The 24,796-nt window shown below is 40.6% G+C and overlaps 1 protein-coding gene across 1 annotated transcript in view; it reads right to left on the bottom strand.

Moving 5' to 3' along the window:
• Window positions 1–4,251: 4,251 nt before the first annotated feature.
• EPDR1 (ependymin related 1) overlaps window positions 4,252–24,796 on the bottom strand; it is a 35,140-nt gene continuing 14,595 nt past the window's right edge. Inside the window, exons 2-3 of the mRNA XM_069587935.1 lie at window positions 6,980–7,188; window positions 4,252–5,892 (exon numbers count right to left, since the gene is read on the bottom strand). Of these exons, the coding sequence (XP_069444036.1) occupies window positions 5,696–5,892; window positions 6,980–7,188 (406 nt within the window). The 3' untranslated portion in view covers window positions 4,252–5,695. The remainder of the gene's footprint in view (window positions 5,893–6,979; window positions 7,189–24,796) is intronic.

Here is a 24,796-nt window from a genome sequence, read left to right as displayed (position 1 = left end):
CCATTTCACAAGAAAACCTTTGACTTATTGTAGCTTTCTTTAGTTTTCTTTATTGATATTATAGAGCTCAAGTGAAATTCTAATGATAGCAGTCATATTTTAATAAGAAGAGTACTTGTTTTATCATCAAAAGGTACCCCAATTAAGGAAAAGAACACTTAGCTATCCAATTTGAGCAAATGGTATCTTAAATATACAACATACCACTGGGAATGCTATAGCAGCAACTGAAGCATAGCACACACAAACACATATACTCAGATTACCCAAATACCAAGAATGCTGTGTGTGCATTCAGTTGTATCCAACTCTTTGTGACCCCATGGACTGTAGCCCACCAGGCTCCTCTGTCCATGGGATTTTCCAGGCAAGAATACTAGAGCAGGTTGCCATTCCCTTCTCCAGGGGATCTTCCCAACCCAGGGATTGAACTCACATCTCCTGCATTGTAAGCAGATTCTTTACCATCTTAGCCACCACGGAAGATGTATCCACTGCCAATTATATCCCACTTCTTGACTGTTGAAAATACATTACACTTTTCATCTTTAAATAGGAAATAAATATGGTAACTGTGTTAATATTTGCCCTAATGAAAGCAATATGAATTTTAAAATAGTGATATAAAAGTGTCATTCTCCCTGAATAAAATATACCACAAATTATAGCCCAATGTTTTTTCTGTACATGTTCCTGAGCTAATAATTCTGCTTTAAAACAAATAAAAGTATATTTCAGTTGTTATCCTATCATAGTTCTTAAAAGATTATTAAGGTCATTCCCTGGCAGTCTAGTGGTTAGGACTTTGTGCTTTCACTGCTGTGGCCTGAGTTCAATCCTAGATCAGGGAACTAAGATCCTGCAAACCACACAACACACCCAAAAAAAAAAAAAAAAAAAAGATTGTTGATACTAGGATATCCATGTATAATGTTAAAGTTAAGTTTATTTTTTGAAAGAGCTTTCCACTCACAAGGCCTTTAACTCTCACAGATTACTCAGAAGACTTTGGCTGAGGAGGCTCATAATCTCCTCCAACTGAAGTCATTTTTCATCAATGAGAAAGGCAAGGATGCCCTTCCTGCATCTAAGGTGCCTTCAGTAGATGGACAAAAACACAATCTACACACTTCAAAAAACTGAAAGATACAATCATGTGACATGGGTGACTATACCAGCAAAGCGATTTAAAATAACTGAGGGAACATTGAGAGGGTAGAGTTAGTAAAGAAAATCCAGCAAGGAGTGAGTATTGAGTTTTCAAATGGTGTGGAATTTAGCTTGATGGGAAACTCAGTATGTCACAGGAAATCTCCTCAGAGATCTAAACTTTCTGCCCTTTTAAAATATTTAAATAATTTTATATTTTGAATACTGGGTCCCAGTCTTAGGAAATGCAGCATTATCTCAATTTGCAAAGCCTCTGGCAACAAAGTCACCCTGGTAATCAGAGCACTTAAGGGCAGAAAGGCCAGGCCCCCTTGATTCCACACGAGCCAGTGGGAGAGGAAGGGATGGCTCTGTCCCCAAGCACGGCCTTCAGAGTTGAAGGCCAAGGGTAGAGAAGACCCCTGAGCTTGTGTGGATCCTGGTAGTTTGCCTTGGGAGGGGTGGAAAGAAGTTGCTGTGATGTAATATAAAGGGTCAGAGACACAAGGCAGAGAGTCCACAAAGTGAAACCCAACCCTGGTCCTGGTCCATGTCAGGACTGTCTGCAGATAAGTGAGGCACCGGATGCTCCTCTGTTAACAGGAACCAGTCCCTGCCCTATTCGAGAGTCCTCTTATTTTTTACTATTTTGGCCGCTGGAGAATTTTATACAAAATTGGTGACTGATAAAACCCCCTGCACCCAGAAGTAGCCCAAGTTTCATTTCCCAGGCTCTTGTGGCCATTTGAAAAGAGAGACCAGTGCCAAGAGCTGAGGCTGGAGAGGAAGTCAGGGCCTGATCAATAGGGCCTTGGATACCAGGCTATGGAGCCTCCACTTTTCCTGGAGGCAGTGGAGAACCACATAAGCAGGGCACCATCAGGTGTGTATTGAGGTTCCACTGGACACAAAATCCTTCTAAAAGGAAGATTTAGCTTAAATGGGAAATGGCTTAACTCCCAAAGTGGACAAACTGAAAAATGAAGGGTGCCAACTTCACGTGTCCTGAATAAAATAAGAGGCGTTCCTTTCCTTTCTCGTTCGAGTGGTGATGTAGATTGAGGTGAGTGAATGCAAAATTGCAGAGCTAAGGGAAATGGAGCAGGGTTATCCTGTGGGTGGAGAGAAAAAAAGTGGGTCAAACACTGTCACTGAGGCTTTATCAAGCTGGACCACCTCAAAGGCAGCTGAGAAAATCTCCCCCATCTGTGCAGTCCAGATACTGGCCCTGGTCACAGTGCGCTCTTCTCTGTGACTCTAGGAACCAGCATAGGCAATGGAGATAGCAGGGGTTCAGGATTGGCTTATGAATGAATGAATGAACAGAGGATGGTTTCTAGAACAAGGAAAAGGTCAGAGGGAATAAAGATTTTGCGAAGATCAGCAATGCTAAGAGCTGGGATGTGGGTGTGACTGAGGCGATGGACAAGAGGCTGTACCTTTAAGAACTATTTTGGTGAAACTCAGGACACTGAGTGCTTATGAGGACTGAAGGAGAAAATATGGGTTAAGAATGACTCTGAGGCTTCTGACCCAGGAAACTGGGACTTTAAAGAGGAAAAACAGGCTTTTGAGAAAAGATAATGAATTTGGTGGATCTTAAGAAGCACTTTATTCATTAGAGGAGTGTTTTGACTGCCTTATAGCCATATATAAGCCATATAAGGCTCATGCCTTATAGCCATGAGCACCGAAGAATTGATGCTTTTGAACTGTGGTGCTGGAGAAGATTCTTAAGAGTCCCTTGGACTGCAAGGAGATCCAACCAGTCAATTCTAAAGGAAATCAGTCCTTAATATTCATTGGAAGGACTGATGCTGGAGCTGAAACTCCAATACTTTGGCTACCTGATGCAAAGAACTGACTCATTTGAAAAGACCCTGATGCTGGGAAACATTGAAGGTGGGAGGAGAAGGGGACAACAGAGGATGAGATGGTTGGATGGCATCACTGACTTGATGGACATGAATTTGGGTAAGCTCCAAGAGTTGGTGATGGACAGGGAAGCCTGGTGTGCTGCAGTCCATGGGTTCGCAAAGAGTCAGACATGACTGAGTGAACTGAACTGAACTGAACTGATAGCCAGACTTATTATAAGATAATACATATTTTGAACTGTGGTGTTGGAGAAGACCCTTGAGAGTCCCTTGGACTGCAAGGAGATCCAACCAGTCCATCCTAAAGGAAATCAGTCCTGAATATTCATTGGAAGGACTGATACTGAAGCTGAAACTCCAATACTTTGGCCACTTGATGCAAAGAACTGACTCATTTAAAAAGACCCTAATTCTGGGAACTGCAGCCATGAAATTAAAAGACGCTTACTCCTTGGAAGAAAAGTTATAATCAACCTAGACAGCATATTCAAAAGCAGAGACATTACTTTGCCAACTAAGGTCCATCTAATCAAGGCTCTGGTTTTTCCAGTAGTCGTGTATGGATGTGAGAGTTCTACTGTGAAGAAGGCTGAGTGCTGAAGAATTGATGCTTTTGAACTGTGGTGTTGGAGAAGACTCTTGAGAGTCCCTTGGACTGCAAGGAGATCCACCCAGTCCATTCTGAAGGAGATCAGCCCTGAGATATCTTTGGAAGAAATGATGCTAAAGCTGAAACTCCAGTACTTTGGCCACCTCATGCGAAGAGCTGACTCATTGGAAAAGACTTTGATGCTGGGAGGGATTGGGGGCAGGAGGAGAAGGGGACAACAGAGGATGAGATGGTTGGATGGCATCACTGACTCGATGGATGTGAGTCTGAGTGAACTCTGGGAGTTGGTGATGGACAGGGAGGCCTGGCATGCTGCAATTCATGGGGTCGCAAAGAGTCGGACACGACTGAGCGACTGAACTGAACTGAACTGAACTGAATTCTGGGAAAGATTGAAGGTGGGAGGAGAAGGGGATGACAAAGGATGAGGTAGTTGGATGGCATCACCAGCTAAATGGACATGAGTTTGAGTAAACTTCGGGAGTTGGTGCTGGACAGGGAAGCCTTCTGTGCTGCAGTCCATGGGGTCGCAAAGAGTCAGACACGACTGAGTGACTGAACTGAACTGAATACATATTTATTACAAAAACAAACATATCAAAGAACACTGAGAAGTGCAATTACATTAGTTTATTGAAACAGTATAGATAAACTGTGAGTAATACAGATTGTTTTCAGCATAACATAGGTGTCACACATTTCTCCTAGCAATAGATGATGGATAGATAGATGGCCAGATAAAACACAATGTTAGAAAGAATCTAGGATGATACATTTTATTACTAGATGTCTCCCTAAAGATCATCAAACCCAATCCCATTTAGCAAATGAGGAAATTAGGACCAGAAAGGTTAGCATTCTCCATTCTACAAACTTCAGGGCACTGACCATGTGCCAGGCACTTAGTGCTGGGCATATAAAAGTAAACAGAACATGGTAACCATACTCATGGCACTTAGTCAGGCTAATGAGTCAGAGTGTCCAGGAAGCAGGAAATTTTGACACAGCCTAGTAAGCATTATCAGAATAACATGTTCAAGCTACGAGGTGCACCCAGTCCAGGCTTGGGAGCAGCTTCTGAAGGCCATGCATGAGCTGACCTGGGAAGGATGAGCAGAAGTCAGACCAACAAAGAGGTTATGAAATGCTGCCCCAGGGATGTAAGAGGAAACATAGTCTTTCTAGTGAATCAACGGAGCTCCAGTACAAGAGAATTCTCATCCTGAATTTCAGAAACAACAGTCTCCTGAATCCCACCTGTCTCTTTAGGTCTCTTGACAAGTTGATTCAGCACACATATCAATACTCTTGCATAGAAAAAAAGAAGAATACATGGCTCATGCTTACCCAGAAATAGACATTAAGATTTGTTAAACTCTCCTATGTAAAAATATATCTTTAGAGGAATTATTTCTTTTTACTACAGCCTTTTATTTCCTCCCCAAGTATTTACATCCATTGGGTCATGCCATAAAGCTCTTAAGGCCAGAAGGGATTTTCAGAGATCATTGTGTCAGAGACCAAGGGAGCACAGGGTGGGGGAAAAGGAGGAGGTGCTGGGGGGATGGAGCAGTGGAAGCAATCCCTACCCTGGCACAGGCCATAAGGGGCCCAGTGTGTATAGAGAGCTTCAAAATTAATACTAACACTGACCACAGTCAATCTGCTGTTTTTATCACCATGTGCCAGCAACCCAGCAAGTCCCAGTAATGTCAGTAATAACACATTCACCCCTGATGACCCTTCCCTCATCCTGTGTATGCCACCATACGACCTATACACCTGCATACACAGAAAGCGCAGGGTCCAGACAGGCTCTGGAAATACCTGAGGTCCCTGTGTTTGCTATTTCTTCATATATTACCGCATATTCTCCATTCCATTCCTTTTTTTAAACCTAGCCCAAGTAGTCAAAAACCATACATACAAAAAAAAACCATATCAAAGAATTATGATATTTATCTCCAACGAAGACTCTCATTTCTCAAGTCTCAAATCTGGCTAGAGCTGGAGCCACTGGTATCTGATGTCCGATGCTGTCCCTTCAGTGTTTGCAGGCTTACCAGGAGCATTCTTCGCTCATCCTCTCTGGTTGGGCTGTCTGGCACGTGCTTGGCGGGGTGAACACGGATGGGTCTTTAATGCCCAGCTGTATGTCAAAAAACCGTGTGGACAATATCACACTGTAATTTTTGGTGAAGGTTTCTTGGACAGGATAACAATCCTTGACGGTATATATACCAATCCAAGTTTCATCTATAAGAGGAAGGCAAATTGAGTCTTTAATGAAGAAGACAGGCAAAATACAGTATGTTTTAATGTGGTAAAATGTAGCATTTTAACCACTTTTAAGTACAGTTCTGTGGCACTAAATAGTCACATTGTTATGAAACCATCGCCATCATCCATCTTCAGAGATTTTCTATCTCCCCCAGCTCAAACTCTGTGCCCACTAACTCCCCATTCCCCTCTCCCCCAGCCCCTGGCAACCACCATTCTAGTTTCTGTCTCTATAAGTCTGACTAGTCTACGTACCTCATATAAGTGAAATTATACAGTATTTATCCTGTAGTGATGGGTTTATTTCATTTAGCATAAAGTCCTCAAGGTTCATTCATGTTGTAGCATATATCAGAATGTCCTTCCTTTTTAAGTTTCAATAATATTCCACTGAATGTATACACCACCTTTGTCTACTCATTTGTCTGCTGATGGAAACTTGGGTTGTTTCTACCTCTGGCTATTATGAATAGTGCTGCTGTGAATATGGATGTACAAATATCTCTATAAGTCCTTGCTTTCAGTTATTTGAGGTATATGCCAAAAAGTAGAATTACTAGGTCATATGATAATTCTATGTTTAATTTCAGAGGGAACCACATCATACTGTTTTCCACAGCAATAAAGACCTGTGTTTATGAAACACTCGGGGGAGTGCGTGAGCAGCATTGCAGAGAAGAGCTTCACATCTCAGTATAAAAGACACATAATAGCAGTAGATATGGTCACTACAACTTTAGTTAGTGTTTTGGGAGAAGGAAAAGGAGGCGCCCAGTTCTAACATGGGACTTAGACAAACATGTCACAGACCTTGGGGGCATCCCTTAACAGTCAAAGTGGAGAAAGTTACGGGGGGGTCTTAGAAGGCTGAGGGGTTTCAAATGCGATGCTGAGATCCCTGCACTACACAGCTAATAGAGTACACGTGGGCACTTCAATGGAGTTAAACAATCTGATTAAGCTTCTAAATTTCCTTAACAACTACCTTTCTTAATGAGCTTAAACGTTTTTTCCCTTCCTCCCTCTTGAGGTGCAATACTTGAATACTTTGTTGAATCCTTACATGATCTGGCTGACTTTCTGTCTGACCATTCCTGGACGGTGATCTGCTCCTGGGGCCCCCCTATGGAGTATTGGTCCTCAAAGGTGGAGTTCTGAGGAATGTCGAGAGGGTCCCAGGGCTCTGTCAGGGTGATCTTGGAGCACTGCTTGGTGGCTTGTTCGATCTGAAACATCACTCCATCCTTATAGAGCAAAATATATTCAAATAATCTGGAAGATAGATTAAGAGAGAACATTCAGGACTTTATGTTGCAATCACCGTATCTTTTATCAGCATAAAAGTCAAAGGCCTTTGATACAAATTACTGTTAAAATAGAAAAAAAATTGTTTTGCTTGTGAGGCAATTATTTACTTATTTATAAACACTAGACACCCGAACAACTTGAATATAAAATAAAGCTCAGAGGTCAAAACTGAATATTCCTGAGACAATTACCTATCAATTACCTATTAATTTATCAAGTATCTATTGTATGACTGACCCTCTGCCTGGGAGACAAACACAAGGAGGTGAGACCTTGGGTTAGCAGCTGGTTTGTGACACTTTGGCCTTAGAGACACAGGAGGATTTGATTCTTGGCCTTAGTTGAGTCCTTGCAGCAATGAGTCAGGGACTACAGGGATATGCTGTAGACAGGATGACAAGAGTTGAGGATGTACCAGGCAACTGTGCCTCACTTTCTCAACTGTCATCATAGGAATGGGCGCTGGTGAGGTGCAGCTGCACTGGGAATGAGCTGAAACAGGCAAGGGCAAAAGCTGAGGGACCCCAATCAAACAGCGTCGCTGGATTGAGTTTGTCTGCATGCTCTCAGCCTCTTCCCTCACGCCCAGTGCACACACTTTGTGCAGAGCAAGCCAGAAGTATTCCCAGGCTGTGCTTGAGCTCACAGACTGCCTGCCATCACCTTGCATGCTGTGTGGTCATCAGCCTTGTTTCTTAAAACTAAGCCATCTTGATGTTGGATGAAGCTTGCTGTGTTTCCATGCATTCAACTGTCAGTCTAAAACTCAGGGCACTGTTACTGACCCAGTAGAGTGAGGTTGCAACCCTGACTTCAAAAGTGAAATTCGAAACATCTGAAGGCAGAAGAGCCCAGAGAAATACCTTTCCATGAGCAAATAACAATAGTCAACAGTTCATCTGTGGTACATAAGGCTCGCTCCACCCCACAGCCCCCTGGAGGATGCCTGTTTTCCATCTCAAGTCAGGGGTTGAAATTTATTTTCTTCAAAAAAATACTGTAAATGATAACTTTCTGTATGGTCAAATAGTACCATTATTAGTATTATACTTCCATTATCTATGAGCTAGCATAAAAATATGAATATAACTTCATTTTATGTATTTAGAAATATTGACCCTGCTTATTCCAGTAAGTGTTTGACATGGCTTATGAGAGTAAAACCCAAACACAGACTTTGAGAAGTGGGAGTGATTGGAGGAAGAAAACGAAGTGTTCATTTTATGTGCTATTGCTCAAAACCGGAGCAAATCTCTCATATAGAAGCAGGGTTCACATCAAACTATAAGTCCTTTGAAGAAGTTTGGAATTGGACTGTGGCACATCAGAGTTTAAACATTCATGGAAGGAATACAGAAATATTAGCATCAACTTTAGAGCACAGTCCAGTCATCATAGGGGATTCCTTGTTCATACACAAATCCTGCTCCATGACCCTTTCAGTGAGAGCAGCACCTATACTGTATGCCCCAAGGAGTGGTTGTCTCCATCCTCCTTCTCCTCACCATCAGCTTCATCTTATTGTGCTTCCCCAAGTTTAAGGCGTTTAGGCTAGACAGTAATTCCTAGCTTTGGCTGATACTCTAGTTGTATGCAACTGAAAGATATGCAGCCAGGTGCAGGAAAAAGGAGCTTCCTTCTTGAAACTCAGCCTGAGAATCCACATGAGCACCAAAGTGGAAGTCTGGCAGCCATGTTTATGTATGTGAGCTGGCCACCCTCCACAGAGCTTCATAGAGCACAGGGGGACATCTGACCTGGGGAGGGGTGGGGAGGTGGGGGAAACAACCAGATTGTCTCTCATTCAGACGGGTGGAATTGATACCAAATGTCTACTAGTCTGTCATTTCTCATGGCTGGTCGTGTCATAGGGAAACTCAGAAGTCATGGGAGGCTAATTTGCAATCAGTGAACTAAAAGTATCGAAGGAACAGAGAAGCAGCAGCAAGCTGGGATTCCAACAGCTATTCATTTTCTGAATGTATTTCCTCTCTGAGGCCCAGTGCCTACAGATCCACCTGCAGAATTATGATGTTTCCTTTGTTCTAATAACTTTCCTTTTTCTGCTTGGAACTTTTTGTGTGACTCATAACCAGGACTCATTTCTAATACAGTTGAGGATTCCACTGTTCCATCAAGAGCCCCGGGAACAGCTGCCAGCACAGCTGTTCTGGGAGAGGCACCACACAGACCACGGCAGAGCCAAGGGCATGGATGGACGCCTGTCAGTAACCTGTGGGGCAAGGGAGGAGGGCCACAGAAAAGCAACTTTGCCATTCACTGTTTGCCCGAGGCTAGATCTGTCCATACACAGAAGTAAAATTTAATTTAAAAATGAGAATTCTAGACTTGAAACAATCACTGCAAAAGGTTAACATTTGTTAATTCTGGGTGGTCTGAACACAGGTGTTTGTTATGATGTTTTCTGTACTTTTCTAAGTTTTCAAAATATTAAATTTGAAAAAAAAAAAGAGGGCAAAGTCTGATACTGACATTATGTTGACAGTGCCTTAAGTAAAACAGAAAGTATTAATTGAATGGGAAGCAAAATAGAACTGTATAATCATCTTTTCAAAATTCCATATGGGTATTAACGTTAACACTGCCCCATTCAAAGTTTTGGAAAAGGAGACGTTCATGGCTTGTATGTTTATATGAACATTTTCACAGTCAAGATGTGGGTTCTCTATCACAACCAGGATAAAGGGGCCTGGAGCCCAATTAAGCCAGAAGGTCACAATGCAGAGATCAGCCAGGGTTGAAATGAATCATCTGTCTGGGATGCTGTGTGGGTAATAACCCGTGGATCTGAAAGAGTAACAGACTTCAACAGAAACTGGATCCTGGGAGGTGAGATCAAAGCCTGGCTCTGAAGAGAAGGAAGTTGTGAGGACAGGAGTCACAAACCACACCCCTGGGTTATAGTCAAGCAAGGTGGGGGGCTAGAATGGGTGTGAAGGACAAGGCAGGCAGGCCAGCCCTGGGTCAAAAACAGCCTGTAAACTCAGCCTCCTTGCTGGCCAGACACCAAGCAAAGCACTGTTCCCAGGAGGGCCCTGACGCCAGGATCTCAGGCTCTCCAGGCCCAGCCAAGGGGTCGGCAGGCCAAGCTTTCCACAGCAACCCGATTGCAGAGGAGTGCCCAGTGCACCATTTTGCCTCCCACCTTGTGGGACAAAGGATTTTTGTGGCTTCTGATAAAATTCTCAGGCTGCATGGACAATTTCTATTGTTTCCTGAAAAATCCATTTTCCTAAAAACTGAAACTCTAATTTACAGAAGAACAACTCTGTGCATGTCAGAAATCTTCTGATTTCTCAATTTTAATTTTAATTGTAACATACACATAACACAAAATCTAACACCTTAACCATTTGTAAGTGTACAGTTCAATGGTGTTAAGTACTTTCACATTGTTGAGCAACCAATCTCCATAACTCTTTCATCTTGCAAAACTGGAATGCCATACCCATTAAACAACTTCACTTTTCTTCCTTCCCCAGCTCCTGGCAAGCACCATTCTATTTTCTGTCCCTATGAACTTGACTACTCTGAGTACCTCACACAAGTGGAATCATACCTTTTTGTGACTGGGCTATTTCATTTCGCACAATGTCCTCAAGATTCATGAGTAGCATGAGTCAGAATTTCCTTCCTTTATAAGCCTAATATTCCCCTGAATGTATAGATCACATATTTTTTATTAATTCACTCGAGGATGAACACTTGGGTTGTTTCCATCTTTTGGCATTGTAAATAGTGCTGCTATGAACAAAAGTATGCAATTACATTAATTTTTAGTGTATGAACCACATTTTACAAAAATAATTATACACATTTTTTTCTAACCTGTATTTTAAGTTCAACAGTTTGTCCTTAGTAGTGGGCTTCCCTGGAGTCTCAGTGGTAAAGAATCTGCCTGCCAATGCAGGAGACATGGGTTCCATCCCTGGGTCGGGAAAATCCCCTGAAGAAGGAAATGGCAACCCACTCCAGTATTCTTGCCAGGGAAATCCCAGGGACAGAGGAGTCTGGTGGGCTATATATAGTCCATGGGGTCACAAAAGTGTTGGACACGACTTAGCAACTAAACAACAACAAAACATTCTTCCAAGTATTTCCAAAAAATCCAGATGTCAAATCATTTTCCCTAATTTACTATGAAATATTTTTAAAATGCAGGAATTGAAGAACTAGTACAATGATCACCCTTATATCTGCCATTTTGAATTCAACAATTTTTACATTTCATTGTATTTGCTCTATTTTCCAGATATCCTTACAAATAAGACTCTGTACTTCATGCCCCATCACATCAGAAGACAGGTGATGTCCCATTCCACTATTAATGCTACCAACTTTGATCACCAAGTCATGTGATTACTCCAAATGTCTCCATCATAAAGGCATTTCTTTTTGCGACTGCCAAGTGCCTATGTGCTCAGTTGCTAAGTTGTGTCTGTCTCTTTGTGACCCCCATGGACTATAGCCTGCCTGGCTCCTCTGTCTATAGAGGAGAATTCCAGGCAAGAATACTGAAGTGTGTTGCTATTTCCTCCTCCAGGGTATCTTCCCAACCCAGGGATATAACCCGTGTCTTTTGTGTCTCCTACATTAGTAGGCAGATTCATTACTACTGAGCATCCTGGGAAGCCCCAACTGCCAAGTAATTGGTGGGTAATACCTTGTGATGCTGAAAATATCTGTCACCCAATCATTTCGGGTAAAACCATTTCCTGAATCAATTAATTCACTGGTGGCTGATACAATGTTACCAGTGGTGTAGCAAACAGCATCTATCCATAGATCTAGTATCACTTTGCACTCTTGGGTTTTTATTTAACATACAACAAATGATTAAACTCACTATTCCATTTGATGCTCAAATTATCCCAATTTTGTCAGGAGGAGCTCCTTCAACCTGATATTTGTGACTTATAACATGACTCCATTAGTCTTTGAGTGACTCATGGCCTTCTGTGACACAAGTGTCCCAGACTCATCTTAGACTTTTCTTGCACCAAATCTAAAATCATTTCTCTAAAGATCCCTGAATCTAACTGGGAAATAACTTGGAAACTAACATCAGGGCCCTAGATGTGCTCATTGTCATTGGGATGTCTTTGTTTTGAGAATATTTTAGTGGTTGGAGCCTTGTACATTTTTTTAAAAAATCATGAGTTCATACAGATATTTCCCATCTAGATTTAATGTTATAGATTCTTCTCTATCATTTTTTTATGTTTGTATATATTTTCTCTTGAAATAATCTAAAAACATAGCAAATTTATTTGTTTAATCCTACAATAGCTTTGAAATACTTTCAAAAGTGTTATCAAAGAACAAAACTGCCCAGTGAAGTTTAAAATTTCATTGTAATTCTTTTCATGCTTAGAATACAACTCAATACTGTGGTAAATATTCACTTGGATTAAGCCTATTCCCTGAGTGGGTACATTTCCAGGTTGATATGTCATTAGGCTCATTTGTTTGTTGTCTGTTCAAGGACTTCACACTTTTCCTCTTTGATTTAATTTTATTATTTAAATACGTAAAAATTGTCATGTTCCAGAACTCAGAAAAATATAAAAAACCACATTCAGAGAAGTCTCCCATCTCAACCCCTGCCCCATCCCTTGATCTCCTGATAAACAGCACTTTTCATTGGCTTGCCTGTTATTTTCCTTTATTTCCTTTCAAAAATATAAGCAAACACATGTATGTACTCTTACTGCTCTCTCTTCTTTATGAAAAAGGTAGAATACTACATACACTTTTGGCACCTTGCTTTTTCCAGTCTCTATTAATACGCTGAGGTTATCATTATTCTTTTTTATGGTCATATCAATAGTTTATTGTTATTTAGTCAGTCTTCTACTGGTGAGCACTGGCTTGTTTCCATTCTTATTATATTGCCCCAAACAGCATAGTGAATAATCTTGTGCCATTTTGGAGGTATACGTTTTGAATAAATCACTGATATGAAGCTACAAGGACAACAGTATTTTGTTAAATATTATCAAATTTCTTTTTACAGAGTTGTACAATTTTACACTTCTATCAGTAATAAATGAGAGCACCTGTTTCCTTTGTAGTCTTGCCAACAGATCATGCTGTCAAACTTGGATGTGTGCCAATGTGATAAGTAAGAAATGTCAGGATTTTTAAAACAAACAACACATTTTCCTTTTGGGGTTAGCATAATGAGCATACACTAGCCTGCATAAAGCTAAAGTGTGGAGCATGATAAAGTTTACAAACTGAAGAACTGGGACCCCCATCCATATCCAGTTGTGGCACCTCTGACGTCTTCTCTGGCCCCTCCCAGTCACTTCCCTTCCACAATGAATAGAACAGTGCTCAGTTGCTCAGTCGTGTCCAATTCTCAGCAACCCCATGGACTGTATAGCCCATCAGGCTCCTCTCTCCATGGGATTCTCCAGGCAAGAATACTGGAGTGAGTTGCCATTTCCTCCTGCAGGGGATCTTCCCGACCGAGGGATCGAATCCTTGCCTCTTCCATCTCCCACATTGGTAGGCAGATTCTTTACCACTGAGCTATCAGGGAAGCCCACTATCAAGGACAAATTGTTGAATTTAAAATAGTGTAGTTTTAATTTGTCTTCATTCATTATATTCGGTTGAAATATCTTTTCATACATTTAAGGACCATATGACTTTCTCAGTTTTCTGTAGCTAGTGACTTAGCCTTTTGTGTCTTAGATATTTTTTCTCTACCATTTGTCTGTTCACATTATTTACATTTTTTCCTACATATTTTTGAAGTCAGATTCCTTTTACTTTTTTCAGATTTTGTCAGATTTAGAAAACCTTTCCCTTCTCCCAGGTTATAAAAGAATTCACCGATGATTTCTCTTATCCCTGTATGGTTTTCTTTTGTTAACATTTAGATCTTTAATTCATTTGGTATTTATTTTTGTGTATGATGTGAGATATGGGTACAATGTTATCTTTTCCCAATTGTTCTAACTCTATTGATTTAAAAGTCCATCTTTGCCGCAGTGACTTGAGATGCTGCCCTCCTTATACACCAGTTCTAGATGTACACTGGTCTACCCCAGCACTCTATTCCACTGGGTTGTCTATCTATTCATGCACCTGTGTCACACTGCTTTAATTACAGAGACTTACTAGAATGCCATTTCATAATCTCATAGAATTTACTAGACCTCCCATAGTGTCCTCCTTTTCCAGGGCTTTCCTAAATACTTGCTTTTTAAGTTTTGTGATATGAAATTTAGAATTAACTTATTTGGCTCCAGAAAAACCCACCTTTTTGGCATTTGGGAGGACTCAGTTAACTTTCTATACTAATGTAGGAAGATTGGATGTGCTCAATTGTGTCCAACTCTTTGCAACCCCATGGACTGTAGCCCACCAGGCTCCTCTGTCCATGGAATTTTCCAGGAAGAATACTGGAGTGGGTTGCCATTTCCTACTCCAAGGAAGATTGGATACCTGTATGATATTGTTATTCTACTTCCCTGCAAAAAAAAAAAAAAAGTCCTTGTTGTTGTTCAGTTGCTAAGTTGTGTCTGACTCTGCAGCCCCATGGACTGCAGCACACCCAGGCTCCTCTGTCTTCCACAATCTCCCAGTTTGTTCAAATTCATGTCCATTGAGTCAGTGATGCTATCTAACCATCTAATCATCTGCCACCCTCTTCTCTTCTTGCCTTCGATCTTTCCCAGCATCAGAGTCTTTTCCAATGAGTCTGCTATTCACATCAGGTGGCCTAAGTATTGGAGCTTCAGCTTCAGTAACAGTCCTTCCAATGAATATGCAGGGTTGGTTTCTTTTAAGATTGACTGGTTTGATCTCTTTGCAGTCCAAGAGTCTTCACTAGCACCACAATTCGCAAAATCTTCAGCACTCAGCCTTCTTCACAGTCCAACTCTCACATCCATACATGACTACTGGAAAAACCATAGCTTTAACTATACAGACCTTTGGCATCAAAGTGATGTCTCTGTTTTTTAATATGCTAATAGGTTTGTCACAGTTTTCCTTCCAAGGAGCAAGCGTCTTTTAATTACATGACTACAGTCACTGTCCACAGTGATTTTGGAGGCCAAGAAAATAAAATCTGTCACTGTTTCCACTTTTTTCCCTTCTATTTGCCATGAAGTGATGGGACTGGATGCCATAATCTTAGTTTTTTGAATGTTGAGTTTCAAATCAGATTTTTCGCTCTCCTGTTTCACCCTCATCAGAGACCCTTTAATTCCTCTTCACTTTCTCCCATTAGAGTGGTATCATCTACATATCTGAGATTGTTGATATTTCTCCTGGCAATTTTGATTCCAGCTTGTGCTTCATCCAGTCTGGCATTTCACATGATATACTCTGCATAGGAGTTAAACAGGGTGACAGTATACAACCTTGCCATACTCCCTTCCCCAGTGAGTTGTTCCATGTCCGGTTCTAACTGTTACTTCATGACCCACATACAGATTTCTCAGGAGACAGGTAAAGTGGTCTGGTACTTTCATCTCTTTAAGAATGTTTCCAGTTTGTTGTGATCCACATAGTCAAAGACTTTAGTATAGTCAATAAAGCAGAAGTAGATGTTTTTCTGGAACTTGTAGCTCAATTGGTAAAGAATCCACCTTCAATGCAGGAGGCCCTGGTTCTCCTGGGCTGGGAACATCTGCTGGAGAAGGGATAGGCTCCCCACTCCAGTATTCTTGGGCTTCCCTTGTGGCTCAGCTGGTAAAGAATCCACCTGCAATGCTGGAGACCTGGGTTCGATCCCTGGGTTGGGAAGATCCACAGGAGAAGGGAAAGGCTAGCCACTCCAGTATTCTGGCCTGGAGAATTCCATGGACTATATAGTCTATGGGGTCACAAAGAGCCAGACACGACTGAGCGATGTTCACTTTCACTTTCTTTCTCCATGATCCAATAAATGTTGGCAATTTGATCTCTGGTTCCTCTGCCTCTTCAAAACTCAGCTTGTACACCTGGAAGTTCTCAGTTCTCGTACTGCTGAAACCTAGCTTGAAGGTTTCTGAGCATAACCTTGCTAGCATGTGAAATGAGTGCAGTTGTATGGTAGTTTGAACGTGCTTTGGCATTGCCTTTCTTTGGGATTGGAATGAAAATTGACATTTTCCAGTCTTGTGGCCACTGCTGATTTTCCAAATTTGCTGGCATATTGAGTGCAGCACTTTAACAGCATCATCTTTTAGGATTTGAAATAGCTCAGCTGGAATTCCGTAACCTCCACTAGCTTAGTAATGCTTCCTAAAGCCCACTTGACTTAACACTCCAGGATGTCCAGCTCTAAGTGAGTGACCACACCATCATGGTTATCTGGGTCATTAAGACCTTTCTTTCATAGTTCTATGTATTCTTGCCACCTCCCCTTAATCTCTTCTGCTTCTGTTAAGTCCTTACCATTTCTGTACTTTCATCCTTGCATGTCTTTACATTTTTTCAAATCTTGTTTTGTCATTTTGTATATATCAGCAGTATTTGAAATTTTTCTTTCTCAGATTTTTAACATTTTCTTTAAATTATTCATAAGTAGTTAGTCTTTTGTTGTTTTTGATGTTGCTGTTTTAAATGAGACCTTCCATTGTTATTTGCTATTTCTAGATTATTGTTTGTATATATCAAGGCTATTGATTTTCAGGCTAATTGTATATACAGTTACCTTACTGAATTATCTTACTGTTTGAATTAGTTTTATTCTTTAGGCCTTTTGTGTTTTCCAGTATACTACATCCACATCATTCAATCAGTCAGTCAGTTCAGTCGCTCAGTCATGTCCGACTCTTTGTGACCCCATAAATCGCAGCATGCCAGGCCTCCCTGTCCATCACCAACTCTCAGAGTTTACCCAAACTCATGTCCATCGAGTTGGTAATGCCATCCAGCCATCTCATCCTCTGTTGTCCCCTTCTCCTCCTTCCCCCAATCCCTCCCAGCATCAGGGTCTTTTCCAATGAGTCAACTCTTCACATGAGGTGGCCAAAGGATTGGAGTTTCAGCTTCAGCATCAGTCCTTCCAATGAACACCCAGGACTGATCTCCTTTAGAATGGACTGGTTGGATCTCCTTGCAGTCCAAGGGACCCTCAAGAGTCTTCTCCAACACCACAGTTCAAAAGCATCAATTCTTCGGCACTCAGCTTTCTTCACAGTCCAACTCTCACATCCATACATGACCACTGGAAAAAACCATAGTCTTGACTAGATGGACCTTTGTTGGCAAAGTAATGTCTCTGCTTTTGAATATGCTCTCTAGGTTGGTCATAACTTTTCTTCCAAGGAGTAAGCGTCTTTTAATTCCATGGCTGCAATCATCATCTGCAGTGATTTTGGAGCCCAAAAAGATAAAGTCTGACACTGTTTCCACTGTTTCCCCATCTACTTGCCATGAAGTGATGAGACCAGATACCATGATCTTAGTATTCTGAATGTTGAGCTTGAAGCCAACTTTTTTACTCTCTTCTTTTACTTTCATCAAGAGGCTTTTTAGTTCCTCTTCACTTTCTTCCAAAAGGGTGGTGTCATCTGCATATCTGAGGTTATTGATATTTCTCCCAGCAATCTTGATTCCAGCTTGTGCTTCTTCCAGCCCAGCGTTTCTCATGATGTACTCTGCATAGAAGTTAAATAAGCAGGGTGACAATATACAGCCTTGACATACTGCTTTTCCTATTTGGAACCAGGCTGTTGTTCCATGTCCAGTTCTAACTGTTGCTTCCTGACCTTCATATAGGTTTCTCAAGAGGCAGGTCAGGTCGTCTGGTATTCCCATCTCTTTCAGAATTTTCCACAGTTATTGTAATCCACACAGTCAAAGGCTTTGGCATAGATGTTTTTCTGGAACTCTCTTGCTTTTTCGATGATCCAGCCCATGTTGGCAATTTGATCTCTGCTTCCTCTGCCTTTTCTAAAACCAGCTTGAACATCTGGAAATTCAAGGTTCACGGTTCAGGTCCATATCATTAGCAGAGATCATTTTTATCTCTTGTTTTCTAATTCTCATGTCTCTAAATATTCTATCTCTGATTATACTGGCCAATGAATCTAACACAGTATTAAATAAAATGGAGCTAATGGACATTCTTGTTTTCTTCCTGAGTTTAGTGGAAAAGGGGCTATGGTTTCAACATTAAGCATATTAAGAATGATACAGATTTCATCATATTAAGGAAGCATCAGTTTGTTCTTATTGAATGTTTTGTATCAAGATTGTTAATTGAGCTTTATCATCCACCTTTCACAGATGTTTATAGATTCCTTAAAACTGGATCATCCATCCATACATTCCTGGAATAAACCTCGATCATAATGTATTCTTTTTTTCACGTGCTATTGTGTTCAGTCTACTATTTAGGAATTTGTAATCAATGATTCCATCAATTTTCCTACATGACAATGCTTTACAATACTTATTAGATGCATATTTCTCTTGTATGTATGTATATATACATACACACCATAATTTGCTTCAGTAGTTCCCTACTCATGACCACTGAGATTACTTTCATAGTTTAATATTAACAATACTAAATACAAATTGGAGATAAGCCCTCTTGCTTTCTGTTTTTATATTCCTATTTAAGAACTGGGGTTGTTGGATCAAAAGGAAATTCCCATTTTACATTATATGAGGTATTGCTGCTGCTGCTGCTGCTGCTGCTGCTGCTGCTGCTGCTGCTGCTGCTGCTGCTGCTAAGTTGCTTCAGTCATGTTCAGCTCTGTGCGACCCCATAGATGGAAGCCCACTAGGCTCCCCTATCCCTGGGATTCTCCAGGCAAGAACACTGGAGTAGGTTGCCATTTCCTTCTCCAATGCATGAAAGTGAAAAGTGAAAGGGAAGTCGCTCAGTTGTGTCTGACTCTTAGCGACCCCATGGACTGCAGCCTACCAGGCTCCTCCGTCCCTGGGATTTTCCAGGCAAGAGTACTGGAGTGGGGTGTCATTGCCTTCTCTGATATAAGTACTACTATTTCCCAAAAACGGAACAGTGGAATTTTTAACTGGATGTAGAGTATCATGGGCTGCCGTCTATGGGGTCGCACAGAGTTGGACACGACTGAAGCGACTTAGCAGCAGCAGCAGCAGAGTGTCATTAATTTCCTCCCATTAGAAAAGGTATTAAAGTGTATGCTACTATGAAAAAATGGGAGAAAACCTTTCTGTCTAATTTTCCTACCTCAGGATAATGTTTACAGACATTACAGTGTTAAAAGCACTGTAAAGATACTTTGGCCAAGGAATTAAGGATCCCAATCTACCAATGGTGAACTATATCATCATAATTTTAAACTATATTTTCCATTTGTAAAGAGAGACTAAAATTTTATTTTTAAAAACATAAATTTATTTATTTTAATTGGAGGTTAATTACTTTACAATATTGTATTGATTTTGCCATACATCAACATGAATCTGCCACAGGTATACAACGTGTTCCCCATCCTGAATCCCGCTCCCTCCTCCCTCCCCATACCATCCCTCTGGGTCGTCTCAGTGCACCAGCCCCAAGCATCCAGTATCATGCATCGAACCTGGACTGGCGATTCATTTCATGTATAATATTATACATGTTTCAATGCCATTCTCCCAAATCATCCCACCCTCGCCCTCTCCCACAGAGTCCAAGAGACTGTTCTATACATCTGTGTCTCTTTTGCTGTCTCACATACAGGGTTATCGTTACCATCTTTCTAAATTCCATATATATGCGTTAGTATACTGTATTGGTGTTTTTCTTTCTGGTTTACTTCACTCTGTTTAATAGGCTCCAGTTTCATCCACCTCATTAGAAATGATTCAAATGTATTCTTTGTAATGGCTGAGTAATACTCCATTGTGTATATGTACCACAGCTATCTTATCCATTCATCTGCTGATGGACATCTAGGTTGCTTCCATGTCCTGACTATTATAAACAGTGCTGCGATGAACATTGGGGTACACGTGAGACTAAAATTTTAAATCTCACAGCATTATTATGTAGACAATTTTAGATAATGTGAAATTATTGCATAAATGCAAGGATTTATAGCTTTGCAGGAAAGTCTGATTATAGTTGTATTTGCCATAATCAGTTAATGTTTAAAAGTAAACTGTTCATTTAACATGTACACATTAAGATGTGATCTACTATGTAGCAAAAGGTTAATTCATTTAGATGAAACGGAGAGATGAAGGAGACAACACTTCTGAGGCATAATGAGGCCTTTTGTGGAAGACATAGCAGGCATTCTCACCCATTCTTCCTGACCTGCCTCTCAATATAGAGACTGAGAAAGTATACTCATATACTCATTTTCTTAGTTTTCTTTGAAGCTAGGAGTATTATCAGTTCTGGTCTTGAAGACCTAAAAATAAGTCTATGGGGAAAGGGAATCCTTTGGAAATTTCTTTGCTCTCAAAAAAAAAAAAGAAGAGGAGAATCTCTATTCCACTTCCTTCATTTTCTTTAAACAGAGTTGAGTAAGAACATAAGGCTTGGAGTAAAGGCAGCCATCCTGAAGCCATGAGGCAACATATCAGCATACCCTCTTGCAACTATGAGTCAGCATACTTAGAGCGGCAGAGTGGATGGATGGAGAAGACCAGGACCCCTGATGAAACTGCTGAGTCAAACCTACAAACATATATCACCAGAATTCTGAAGTAAACAACAAACATCCTTTCAATTTAAGCCAATGACAGCTTAAATTGCAGCCAAAAGGAGAAATAAGTAAAAACAAATACTTCATAGATATTACCTATTGGATACCTTATAACAAGAAGTCTATGAGAGCCTTCCCTTCCAGAATGAGCAGCATCCAAGGATTTGGTTAATCCTAGGACTCGAAATACCAGAGCCTGGCCTAGGCATAAATGAACCCAAAAGCTACTGTCTTCACAGCCAAAAGGCAACTGTTTTTCTGTCTTGAATTGGGGTAGTCAGAAAAAAAAAATAGTATAGGGCAGAAGTTAAAAACTGGCAAATTCAGCTGGCTGACATTATTAGCTTTTTTCATTTAAAAAAAAAGGATGAGAAAATATGAGGCTCGGAGCATAATTTAGTAGTAAATAATGATGCCATGATCAAACCCAAGATGTGATCTCCAATCAGCTCACTCCAATTCACACACTCTTCGCCTCCTTCCACAGGGGAAAGGAACAATTTTTCCCATTCACATAGAAGTACTTGGCCATCCAAGATATACTAAATTACAGAAAAGGGAGTGGACAAATATTATATTGTGATTACAAAAGTACTTTGGCTTTTATGGAAGAAATTGGACAAATTTTGGATTTGTTTAATATGCAGTACAATAGATTAGTAATGCATGCCGGCTCTCTGACTCTCAGCAGGAAGAACTGAACTGCGGCCACTTGACATGCTGGCTTATACCAAGATCGAGTTACACCCTACAGTAATCATGAGACATAAAAGAAAAACACTATTTCAAAATTGTCGTGTTAGACACCAACTCATCATGCAGGCTGATGCCAACCGCATATAACAAGAGGAAAATTCAATTACTTGAGAATGCAGGCCTAGGAAAAGTCAAGTCAAAGAATAATTATGTGTGCAATTTAAGAAGCTGTAAGGTGATGGGCCTCCACTACTTGGATTCTAGTTCAAAAGAAGAAAAGGATGCTCAAGAAACTAAAGATATTTTTTCCCCCAAAAAAATGCATCTGGATGAATATTGGCAATGTGTAGGCATATATTCTTTCATCTGATGAAAGATAATAATAAAAAAGTTTCTCATGAGGCAATAATTCAAGGAGGGTTTTTTTCTACCACCACTAAAAAAAAACGCCTCATTAGCACTGAGATACCCGTGTTGCCATGGTACATGGTGATTTCAAAAACTTCATATCAGGGGTATTAAGGAGGTTGGGAGGATACAAGCATAGTCAGGGTCATATAGTCAGCACTCTGCTTTTCAGCAGAAAATAATAGTTTCCAAGTGGCGCTAGTGGTAAAGAACCTGCCTGCCAATGCAGGAGAAATAAGAGAAACAAATTCAATGTCTGGGTTGGGAAGATCCCCTGGAGGAGGGCAAGGCAACCCACTCCAGTATTCTTGCCTGGAGAATCCCATGGACAGAGGAGCCTGGCAGGCTACAGTCCCTGGGGTCGCAAAGAGTTGAACACGACTGAAGCAACTTAACACAGCAGACACTGTGTTGAAATAAAAACACACATGCACACAGCCTTCCAGCTAACAGTTAACAAAACAAAAATACAAATCTTATTTTTCAGTTTCACTAGGATTTGGGGTTTTGCATTTAAGAAAAAAAGGAATAATGTATGACCACAAGAATAGCTTTCCAATGAAAAACATGATTATCAAGATAGAAAGTGCAGTGAAAGTAGTATGAAGCAGGCTGGCAATGGGAACCAACAAGAACAAAAAGCAGAAGCAGTGAGTTAAAAGGTGCTATTCCAGAACTCAAGTGAAAAAAACATAAAAAGTGATGAAAGGCTAATGAAAAGATAAAAAATGTGGGGGGGGGGCAGGTATAAGAGAATCAGTACGTGCTTAGTAGAGAGATATTCTACAAGGAACAAATAGAGAAGACAAAATATCAAGCCTCCAGAAATTTCCCTAGAACTGCACATTAACCAAGAGATGTTAATAAAGTTCAAAGATTAACATATACACCCACTATCTATAAAACAGACAAACACCAAGGACCTATTATATAGCATAAGGAACTATATTCAGTGTGTTATAATAACTTATAATGGAAAATAATCTGAAAAAGAATATATATATTTATATATTATATATATATATATATAACTGAACCTCTTTTCTATATACCTAAACCATTGTAAATCAACTATACTTCAATAAAATTTTTTAATTTAAAAAAGTTCAAGGTTAACAAAATACAGTGTACAAAGACTTGGGCAGAAAAAAATTTTTTTAACTAAACCAAAATTACTTTGGTATCAAACTTCTCTTCTAGAATTCTAAATGCCATAAAAAATTTAAGCAAAAATACTATTATTACCTTATGAATTATAGGCACCCCCAAATTATCATTATGTGAAAAAACAATAAGATATTCTCCAACATTCAAAATCTCTGAAATTACACCACCACAGCAATACTGTATCTGAAAAAAATTAATTGAATATATTGTCTAGCTGACCAAAACATGAATCAAATCTAGGAGTCAGGTGAATGTGAATATAAATATAAAAGAAACTGCAGTGAATAATAAAAGTAGTAAAATAATTCATGTTTCTCATTCAACAGACATTGTGGGAAAGCTACTTAGCAGTTTATACAAACACACACTATAAAAATTCCTCTGTGTTTTAACAAGTGAAGAAGTTGACCTTTTAGAGGCTTGACTCAGTGTGGTGAAAAAAGGAAAGACGAGAAGCCATCCAAACATTTCAAATTCTTTTCCACATACCAAGTGGGACCTAAATAAATACTTGACTTTTACAAAAGAAACTGTGTTCTGGCACCAGAAAAGCAGATCCCAAAGAGGACCAAGCCTTCAGGAGGGTGGCTCCTCTGGGATCTCAGGGGTAAACCGGACAATAACCAACACTGGCTGCAGGGGAAATCACTGTCCAAATTAGAATCTGTCACAAAGAACTCGACTGAAAGGGAGGACTCCCATATCCAGAGGAAACACGTAAACCACGCCAGAACACAGCACATAACATGGCATCTCAATGGGTATTAAATGTGAGGTGAATTCTCTCCCCAGCATCCTTTGCTCCCAAGAACATAGGCTGTAGAATTTCCACTGATCCACTACCTGTTTCTCCTGAAATGAGAGTTTCTATCCCCCTGGGCTTGCTCTGCCTTTACTGCCTCTGCCTCCCCACTTCCACCAGGGCCTCTCTGCCAAGAGTGGTCCTGGAGATTCTGAAGCAGATACTGTTTCCACTTGACGTCAGCCAACTCAGATAGCTCCATGCTGGTCAGGCATCTTCCTCAGAGGAATGTCTGCCTTTTCCAACTTGGATCCTGGGTCACTGGCTTCTCAGTGAGACACTCTAGGCAGCAGGCCTTATGATTCCAAAGAATATAAGAGGTGTCCCACTAAGGGACTTGGGGGCAATGTTTTAGCAGCTTTGGCATCAGTGCAGATGGTCCTGCTAACCAGTCTTCCCTGCAAGTATTTTCAAGCAACCTTGAAGCCCTTGCATTCATTATGGCTGTTTCTAGATGCCACACCAACTAGTCTGGTGGTTCATGATGCCTCCTATAGTCCTTGTAAGTTATAGCTCACCTACAGCTGACAAGATTACATCAGACCCAGGATCCTGCATGCCCCTTGGCCCTGTGCCACCATCTTCCCATCGGCTAGCATCTTCCTTGACGACTTCTGAGATGCTCAAGAGCAGATTCTCTAGGTCCTATGACCTGAATATTTTTCTCCTCCAAAGTTATGTTGAAAACCTAAAGCCCAAGATGAGTATTTAGGAGTGAGGTCTTTGGAAGTTGATTTGGCCAAGAGCCTTCACGAATGGGATTATCCTCCAATTAAAAAAAAAAAAATTCACATAGTAGCACTCAGAGGCAGAAGGAAGGCCCTGCTGGGGCTGGGTT

This window comes from Ovis canadensis, chromosome 4 (genome assembly GCF_042477335.2).
Source record: "Ovis canadensis isolate MfBH-ARS-UI-01 breed Bighorn chromosome 4, ARS-UI_OviCan_v2, whole genome shotgun sequence".
Taxonomy (NCBI): domain Eukaryota; kingdom Metazoa; phylum Chordata; class Mammalia; order Artiodactyla; family Bovidae; genus Ovis; species Ovis canadensis.
This window is presented reverse-complemented; position numbering and strand designations above follow the sequence as displayed.